The sequence below is a fragment of the Rhincodon typus genome, chromosome 1 (assembly GCF_021869965.1).
Source record: "Rhincodon typus isolate 14 chromosome 1, sRhiTyp1.1, whole genome shotgun sequence".
Taxonomy (NCBI): Eukaryota; Metazoa; Chordata; class Chondrichthyes; order Orectolobiformes; family Rhincodontidae; genus Rhincodon; species Rhincodon typus.
The window spans coordinates 60,306,627-60,316,844 of NC_063332.1; the positions used below are offsets into that span (position 1 = coordinate 60,306,627).

At 38.7% G+C, this 10,218-nt stretch overlaps 1 protein-coding gene across 1 annotated transcript in view; it reads left to right on the forward strand.

Annotated features, from left to right (window-relative positions):
* The window catches only part of mtrex (Mtr4 exosome RNA helicase), a 73,423-nt gene that overhangs the window by 1,461 nt on the left and 61,744 nt on the right, over positions 1-10,218 (forward strand). Inside the window, exons 2-5 of the mRNA XM_048597062.1 lie at positions 2,476-2,588; positions 4,403-4,513; positions 6,935-7,036; positions 8,579-8,704. Of these exons, the coding sequence (XP_048453019.1) occupies positions 2,476-2,588; positions 4,403-4,513; positions 6,935-7,036; positions 8,579-8,704 (452 nt within the window). The remainder of the gene's footprint in view (positions 1-2,475; positions 2,589-4,402; positions 4,514-6,934; positions 7,037-8,578; positions 8,705-10,218) is intronic.

Genomic DNA, 10,218 nt, shown 5'->3' on the forward strand with positions numbered 1-10,218 from the left:
GATGGGCAATAATGCTAGCCTTGCCCACATCCTGTGAATTAATAGAGTAAAGAAACTTTTGAGTTTCTGAGAAAAAATTGTGTCGGTTTCATTTGGAGTTGGTCTTGGCGAAGACCAGGAAGCAATCACTAGCGAACCCCCCAGCAACTCCAATGTCTTTGTGTTGCATATTTCCTAAAGAGAAGTATTCCATGCAATTCTGGCCTCCCTCTTATAGGAAGGATGTTGTGAAACTAGAAAGGGTTTTGAAAAGAATTACGATGTTATTGCCAGGGTTGGAGGGTTTGAGCTGTAGGGAGAGGCTGAATAGGCTGGGGCTATTTTTCATGGAACATCAGAGGTTAAGGGGTGACCTTGGAGGTTTATAAAATCACGAGCAGCATGGATAGGATGAACAGCCGAGGTCTTTTCTCCAGGGTATGGGAGTCCAAACTAGAGGACATAGGTTTATGGTAAGAGAGGAAAGATATAATAGGGACCTAAGGGATATCTTTTTCACGCAGAGTGTGGTGCGTGTTTAGGATGAGCTGTCAGAGGAAGTGGTGGAGGCTGGTACAATTCCAACATTTAAAAGCATCTGGAAGGGTGTAAGAAGAGGAAGGGTTTAGAGGGATATGGGCCAAATGCTGGTAAATGGGGCTAGATTAATTCAGGATATCTTTTCGGCATGGACAAGTTGAACCGAAGGGTCTGTTTCAAAGCTGTGTATCTCTATGACTCTGTCACTTGAAAACAGGATTAAACTTAGTTCAAGAAATTTTCCAAGGGTATTCTTTGCGATTTTGTGAAGCTTACTCCCGAATGCTATGAATAAAAATGTCACAGTTGGATCTCTTCGAGTCGTGAAAACTGGGTTAATTTTTAATTATTTCTGACTGAAATTGAACAAATTCAGAATTCTTCAGTGGTTTTAGATGCTCGTATATTGACTTCACTGAAATGCGCACACCACATATGTAAGCTTGAGCTTTTTGTGGTTAGCAAAAGAAACGTTGTGACCCAATAGTGTGATGGGAGTAGTGTGGTTTGTGAGTTAGAAGACTGAGTAATTTCCAACACGTTGCAATGAAGTAGAATATTGAGCAGTTCCCTTCAGAAAGAAAATTACATACTTTGTCAAGAAACACTTCAAGTTACTCAAAGATAGCAAGAACTGCAGATGCTGGAGTCAGAGTCACCACAGTGTGGAGCTGGAAGAACACAGCAGGTCAGACAGCATCAGAGGAGTAGGAAAGTCCTGGTGAAGGGTCCTGACTGAAAAGTCGACTTACTTGCTCCTCTGATCCTGCCTGATCTGCTGTGTTCCTCCAGCTCCACACTGTGTTGTCTCGAGTTACTCAAAGATGGTTTTCATTGTACCTGCCAGAATAAATAACCACTGAAACTTTGATCCAGGTAAATTGTAAAGGAATCTTTGTGGCAGTTTAATTGTATCTACAGTCTTTTACAAACATTGCCTGCTTGTGGTTGTTGAAAGAGATAACAGTAATCCTATAACTCATTGTTGGCTCAAGAAAACTGCTTTCTTCCTTGTTTGTTCAACTTTCGCTTATTGTTAGGAATTGCTGTCACCTAACAAGGGAAGGTGACCTTGTTTGGATCCTTTTGACATGCTGGATGTTCAAAACACTTTCTCTTACTTTTCTGTGCTCTTCCTTAATTTGATGCTTTCCATCTGTTCTTTTCTGCCCCACCGTGAAGTCTACAAAATACAAAAATACTGAATACTTGCTGTTGGCTTTTGTCTCCCAATGCATGGAAATATAATTATTGTTCAGTAGTCAGTATTGAAGTTTGTTCACTAGGTTTTCAGTATACAGATAACCATTTAATCAAAGTTTTTAGTTCAGTTTCTCACATTTCAATTTTTATATTTGTCTTGTATTATTATCTTGCATTGTCATCAGCTTTAGCCCTCATGTTAAATGGAAGACTCAAATTTGTCTTGAATGTTACAAGTCGTTTCTCATGATGAGATATCCCATTGTTGCCTGGCTTCTCAATTGAAAGCCTGTATCAAATTCGGCATTAGAGACTTCAACATTGCAAGGAGATGCTGCCCACCAATTGGGAACTGGACTTAACTTGTTGAGATCCCCAAGATAGAGTTTAATAAATATGTAAACAAGGAGTATATGCCAGCTTGTTTAAGTTGCAGGAAGTGCACTTCCATGTTTTTTTTTACTGAGTTTGTGCCCAAAAATGTCATAGTTGGTTAGATTTGATGAAGTGAAATAGTACCAAATGTTGGTTAATAAGCATAAACTAGTCATTTTCATTTGCCTTCTGTATTGGGTCTTGTGACCAGCTGCTACTTCTGATCTTAATGAGAAATTGAAAAATAAAAGTGAAAAGATAAATTGGGAAGAACTTTCCCTTCATATTTAATTTTATCATCAGAAATTGCTTTTTTAAAAAAAATGATTGTGAACGCTTTGCTTCGGTGATAAAATTGTAAAGAGTGAATTTATGCAGTTACGTATATTAGAAATAATTATTTCCCCTCAGATGATGAAAAGAAACTCGTGGAAGAGGTTTTCAACAATGCTATTGACTGCTTGTCTGATGAAGATAAAAAACTTCCTCAGGTGAGTGTTTTGGTACCAAATCAGGTACCTTGTTCACGTAGGTCCCAGCAGTAAGACAAATTTAGCCTCAGTATTTTAGGAAATATTGAATCTAAAATGTTGCTTTCTTCAGTTATGCTAGTTAGTGTCATTTTGCAGTGCTCCAGCTGCATGAGAAAGTGAACATTAAATCACACTCAAAGGTTTGTTAGTGTATGGAATTCCCTTTCCCACTAGTAAAGGCTGGATCTTTAAATTTATTCAAATCTGAGTTTAATAGCTTGGGATGTAAAGGGAGTTTAGGGTTGGAGCTGAGACCACAACACGAGCAGCTCTGATCTTAGTGATCTGAGGCTCGATAGGCTGAATTTTCTTCGAAAATTAATATTGTACGTAATATTACTCACTCGCATGCACTCTCACTCTCTCTCTTTGTCACGCTCAGTTGCTCACTCACTCGCTCACTCACTCACTCTCGCTTCACCCCCCACGCGCTGCCTCTCCGGCACGCTTGTTCCCCCCGTTCAAAGAAGGCACACACCTGTTCTTCAGAGTCATACAGCACGGAAACAGACTCTTCGGTCTAACTGGTCCATGCCGAACATAATCCCAAACTAATCCAGTCAAATCCATCCAAACCTTTCCTATTCACATACTCATTTAAATGTCTTTTAAACATTGTAATTGTACCCACATCCAGCACTTCTCAGGACATTCATTCCACATGCGAACTACCCTCTGTGTAAGAAACTTTTCCTCTCGTCCTTTTTAAATCTCTTTCCTCTCGCCTTAAAATTGTGCCCTTTCGTCTTGAGATGCCCCAATCTTACGAAAAGACAACTTTCATTAGCTCTATTCATGCCCCTCATTATTTTATAAACTTTGTTGCCTTTCAACCTCCTATGCTCTAGTGAAAAATGTTCTAGCCTATCCAGCCTTTCTTTATAACTCAAACCTTCCATACCCAGCAACATCCTGGTAAATCTCTTCTGAACCCTCTCCAGCTTAATAATATCCTTCCTATAACTGGAACGAGACAGTATTCCAGAAAAGGCCTCACCAATGTCCTGTACAACCTCAACATGACTTCCCAACTCCTATTCTCAAAGGACTGAGCAGTGAAAGCAAGCGTGCTAAATGCCTTTTTAACCACCCAATCTGTACGTGATGCAAACTTCAAAGAATTATATACCTGATCCCCTAAGTCCCTATGTTCTACAACACTAGCCAAAGCCTTGCCATTAATTGTATAAGCTATACCCTTGTTTGTTGTACCAAAATGCAATACCTTGTATTATCCAAATTGAATTCCATCTGCTATTTTTTCAGCCCATTGACCCATTTGATCAAGATCTCTTTGTAATCTTAGAAAATCTTCTTCACAGTCTACTATGCAACCAATTTTGGTGTCATCCGTAAAATAGAATCCCTACAGTGTGGAAACAGGCCCTTCGGCCCAACAAGTCCACACCAGAGCATCCCACCCAGACCTATCCCCCTATAACTACCTAATCTACACATCCCTGATGCGTTCACAACGTTTAATATGAAATACAATGATTGTAGAAATTGAGTGGTACTGGATACCAGTTGCAGACTATATCTTGCTCAACATGCCTGGCTTTCACTTGAAGCGTGGCCACTTGGACTGAGGTGGCAGAAAGCTCACAATGCTCATGGTTCAATCTAAACTTGCTACCTTCAGGAAACAGGGGATTGAGAGAGCAGTGAGCCTTTTCGATTTCAAGTCTCTCTCCTTTATCACATTATCCCCAATCTCAATACATATGTTATTGGAATGTTATTTATTGACATTTTAATTCTTATGTAACCAGGTCGAACATGTGCTACCTCTTTTAAAACGAGGAATTGGAATTCACCATGGTGGTTTGCTTCCTATTTTGAAAGAGACCATTGAAATTCTCTTCTCTGAAGGACTCCTGAAGGTAAAGTTAATCTTGGAGTGTCTTGTATATGTGTGTTAAGGGGTTGGTAGAACATGGTATGAATAAGGTGGTGAGTGGGTGGGACTTCATTGCATGTCGTTGCAAGCAATCTGGAGGTTTCGTGGGGCTGGCAGAGAGTGAGGAAAACGTCAAAGTGTGGGTGAGTTAGGAATGGAAGTAAGTGGCATCTGATTATTGAAATTGGATAATCTTGGTCAAGGTCTGGAAGTCAGATTTGAAACTCCACTTAAGATCAATTAGGACATGCATGTTAGAACCATTGACTTTAGACTGAGTGAACATTGTACAGAGATTTAAAAAAGACGTAAGGGGCAAACTTTTTACACAGAATGTCGTTCATGTGTGGAATGAGCTTCCTGCAGAAGTGGTGGATGCGAGCACGGTTACAGTGTTTAAAGAACACTTTGGTAAGAACATGAATAGGAATGATTTAGAGGGATATGGGCCAAGAGCAGGCTGGTGGGACTAGTTTAGTTTGGGATTATGTTCAGCATGAACTGGTTGGACCGAAGCGTCTGTTTCCGTGCTGTATGGCTCTATGACTCTCTGAGAATGGAATGACTGGCTGGAATGTAATATATGATCGAAAGATAGGGTGATTTTAGGGCATTGTTTAGCTGGAGGATATTATTGCTCGCATGCAACTTGAAAATATTGTGTGAAATGTTGATCATCATGGTTGAAAGAACAAATGAACAGAATCATAATGTTTGCACTGGACTATTCAGGAATGTAATCAGAACACATTATCTGAAAGAACAGTGAAAATTTTGAGTTGTTTCCCTCTAATGTTTCGAATGTTGGTTCACTTGAAAATTTCAGAACTGAGATTGACAGAATTTTATTAGATATGTGCATCAAGGAAAAGGATCCCAGGTGAATGGAGTTGAGATATAGATCAACCACAATCTAATTACATTGGCTGAGCGGTCTTGAGAGACTGAATAGAATACTCCTATTCCTTTTGTTAAATGTTTACATTTAGTGACCTGTGTTCAAATTCAAACAGGTATATTTTAAAATTGTATCAATTTCAGAGAACAATACTTGAAAGTAAAATCCTTCTTGTTTTGTTTGGCCTGGTGCAGTTATAAAATCCTAATCTCTGTTAATTTCACAAAGAAGTTTCACATCTTGGAATATTGCAAGAAAAGGCAGCATATGTTGCACATCTTTCATTGACCTAAAGACCCCACTTTGAACCAATGCAGTGTGATAAAGATGGTTTTTATATTTTGTAATGGATGGTACAACCAGATGGCGTGTCAGTCTGTATTAATGATTACTTGATATCAGCCTTCTGTTCTAAGTAATACAGATTGATCATAGTTGTAGAGTCAGGTGGCACAAAACAGACCCTTTGGTCCAACTCATCCATGCGAGCCACGTCCCCCAAACTAAACTAGTTTCATTTGCTTGCATTTGGCCCCTATCCCTCTAAACATTTCCTGTTCATGTATCCGTCCAAATGTCTTTTAAATGTTGTAACTGTACCTGCACCCTCCACTTCCTCTGGCAGTTCATTCTACATATGCGCCACCCATGGTGTGAAAAAGCTGCCTTTCAGGTTCCTTTAAATGTTTCTTCTCTCACCTTAACAGTGTGCCCTCTAGTTTTGAACTCCTCAACCATAGAGAAAAGACTTTTACCATTCACCTTATCTATGCCCCTTATGATTTAATAAAACTCTATAAGGTCATACCTCAACCTCCTATGCTGCAGTGGAAAAAAAGAAGTCCCAGCTAATCCAATCTCTGCTTATAACTAAAACCCTCCAGTTCTGGTAACATCCTTGTAAATATTTTCTGCACCCTCTCCAATTTAATAATATCCTTCCAAGAGTGGGGCAACCAGAACCGAATATAGTACTCCAAAAGTGGCTTCACCAACACCCTGTATATCCACAACATGGCATCCCACCTCCTATACTCAATGATCTGATCAATGGAGGCAAACATGCCTAATGCCTACTTTACCATTCTACCTACCTGTGATGCAACTTTGAATGAACTATATACCTGAGCCCCTAGGTTTGTCAGTTCTCCAAAAGTCCTTATGGCCCTAACATTAACTGTGTAAGTCCTGCCCTTGTTCATCTTAACTGAAACGTAATACCTCACATTTATCCAAACTAAACTCCGTTTGCCCCTCCCCGGCCTGTTGGCGCAAATGATCAAGATTCCTTTGTAATCTTAGGTAACCTTCCTCACTGTCGACTATTACCACTGATTTTGGTGACATCCGCAAACTTACTAGGCATACCTCCTATATTCTCATCCAAATCACTTATGACTCAAATGACAAACAAGTGAACACAGCACCCTACTCTTAAGTTAAAAGATTTACACTTGCATACAAATGTCTATATGTGATTCAGTTTTACAATAATTCATTTTCTAGGCATTATTCGCAACAGAGACCTTTGCTATGGGCATCAACATGCCTGCAAGGACAGTTTTGTTCACCAGTGCCCGCAAATTTGATGGGAAAGATTTCCGTTGGGTATGGAGAATTTACCTTTCTCTCATGTTTTTACATTGCTCACAACACTTGTCTTGCTATTTAAGTTACAAAAGTCTGTTTAAATACTTTGTCAAAATAGTGAAAATAAACTGTACTGAGTTATTTTCCAAGCCAGCTTTGAAGAGTGTTTTATCTTGGAATTCCTTTGCAGTGGGTAAGTTTGATGTATGGTATGCCATCAAGTGCACAAATTTTCATAGCTGGGTATCTCACTTTATTGGGATTATTGAGGGGAAGCAATGAGCAAATTTTGTCACATTATTGTCTTGAGATTCCTGTTGACTTTTCAGGCTCCCTTGCTCCCTCCATGTGCTTTTATCCACCTTGCACCTACAGCTTCTAATTATTTTCATCTACCAATCTTATGTAGATTTATTCTTCATGCTATTTATATTCCTATTTTTCTATTTTTTCTAACTTTAATGAAATACCAATTTCAATGTCATTGAAGGCTTCAGCAAAGGCTGAAATTCAAGATCTGTATTTTCTGTTTAAAGTTGCTGTTTAAGAAACATTCTATTTTCTCGGATTATGTTTTTATTCTACCAGTTTGCAGTGACTAAGATTATTGCACAAGGTTCTGAGATTTTTACCAGTACTGTGGACCAGTACTGTGGAGAGTCATGTTCCGTAACTCACATCTGATTCTAATCCAGGCCACTGTTTTATGGTATATTTGCAAAGTCAAACTGTTTTAATACTTGGAATTTTCTGTAACTTGCACCAATGCTTTTTTACACCATTTTCCTTGTTTCCACAATTCTGTGCATTTATTCTTGTGACAGCTGCAGGCTTTGATCATTAAAGATGGATCTATCTGCTATAAACTGTTATGAGCCCAAGAGCAGGTGTCCTGTTGATTTTAGGCTTCCTTTGCCGTTTAGGTGATAGATATGTGCTAAGGTTGCAGTGGCCCAGACAGGATTTGCTTATTTCAGTGGAACCCAGAAATGTGGATAGGCCTGAAGACAGAGAGAGAAAATGAATCCAAAAAAAACATAGTCTGGCTGAGTACATTGAACAGCTGGTACATTTGAATAAGTCCAAGTTTGTTCTTATTCCCCAAAATTTGGAATTTCTTTTTTAATCAGTGTTTTCAAGAATCACTTCTATGATTCCGTCTGTTTGTAATTAGGATCTGTAACCGTTCATATATGTACATTGCATTAATCTCTTCCATTTTCTTCATTCCCCAAAAAATCACAATTGTCAGTTAATGTATAGAATTCCTGTAGCCTTATCTGTGTCAATGTCAGTTCCATTTGATTGTTTAATGAGCAAAGCAATTCATTCTCCAGTACTTCCAAGTTCAAGTTGTAAATATTGTATGCATGACGATAAGTATTCCGGCTCATAAATAGTTCCAACAGCTTCGTAGTTTTCATAATTTTCATTTCATTCAGTTTTGTGTATTTATTAATCCATTTATACTTGGTCAATTAAAGTTGTTCAATCATTGCAGCAGTGGTAAACTTTCAAAGATTAAAAACATGTTAATACAGTTTACTTTCTTTCTAATAGATCTCTTCAGGGGAATACATTCAAATGTCAGGTCGAGCTGGAAGACGTGGCATGGATGAAAGAGGAATTGTTATTCTTATGGTAGACGAAAAGATGAGTCCAACAGTTGGAAAACAACTTCTGAAGGTAATGGATTCAGCATAACTTCTTTCATGGAGTCATACAGCACGGAAACAGACCCTTCAGTCCAGCCAGTCAATGCTGACCATAATCCCAAATTAAACAATCTCACCTGCCTGTGCTTGGTCCATATCCTTCCAAACAGCTCTAATTCATGTACAAATGCAAATGTCTTGTAACTGTACCCACATCCATCACTTCCTTGGAAGTTCATTCCACACATGAGCTGTAAAACACTCTGTAAACAAAAAAAAAGTGCCGCACATGTCTTCTTTTTTAAATCCTTCTCCTCTCATCTTAAAAATAAGACCCTTAGTCTTGAAATCCCCCACCCTGGGGAAAAGACACTATTCACTTTATCTTTACCCCTCATGATTTTGTAAACCCCTAGAAGGTCACCCCTCAACCTCCTATGCTCCACTGAAAAAGTCCCAGCCTATCCAGCCGCTCCCCATAGCTCAAACCCTCAATTCCTATCAATGTCCTGGTAAATCCCTTCTGAATCCTCTCCAGCTTAATAATATCATTCCTGTAACAGGGCGACAGAACTGGATACAGTACTCCAGAAGAGGTCTCACCAACATCCTGTATAACCTCAACATAGCGTCCCAACTCCAATACTTGAAGGTCTGAGTAATGAAGGCAAGCATGCTAAATGGCTTCTTAACCACCCTATCTATATGTGATGCAAACTTCAAAGAATTATGTACCTGAACCCCTAGGTTTTCTTTGTTCTACAACACTACCCAAGACCCTACTTTTAATTGTATAAGTCCTGCACTTGTTTGTTTTACCAAAATGCAGTACCTCGCATTTATCCAAATTAAACTCCATCTGCCACTCTTCACTTCATTGACCCAATTGATCAAGATCTCTTTGTAATCTTAGATAACCTTCTTCATTGTCCACCATACCACCAATTTTGATATTATCCACAAATTTACTAACCACGTCTCTGATATTCTCATCGAAATCATTTCTATAAATGACAAACAAAAGTGGACGCTGCACTGATCCCTGTTGAACACCGCTGGTCACAAGCTTCCTGTCCAAAAAACAACCCTCCACCTTTACTTAAATTAATTTGTTTTAACTGAAATATGCTTAAGATTAATAACAATATCTTTCTTAATTGAAGGGTTAGTTACGAGCAAAATAGAATAAATTAAACTCCCATTCACTGCAGTATTCTGAAATGCAAAGGGAACCATGTTTTCTTGTGCATGAGTCACAGAAAGTTACAGTGCAGGTGTACAGCGGAAAATCAAAAAGGTTTAATGGAAAGTTATCCCTTATGAGGGGAATTGAAGCCAAATATATGTTTATTCTTCAGTTATACAGGAATCATTATGACTGCATCTCAAATACTGTGTGTAGTTTTGGTCTTCTTATTTAAAGAAGAATGTAAAATGCATTGGATGCAATTCACAGCTGGTTTATTACATTGATAACCTTGATTGATAAGCTTGTCTAATGAGGATCAATTAGACTGGAAAGACTTGTTTTCAAATAAAAACCAA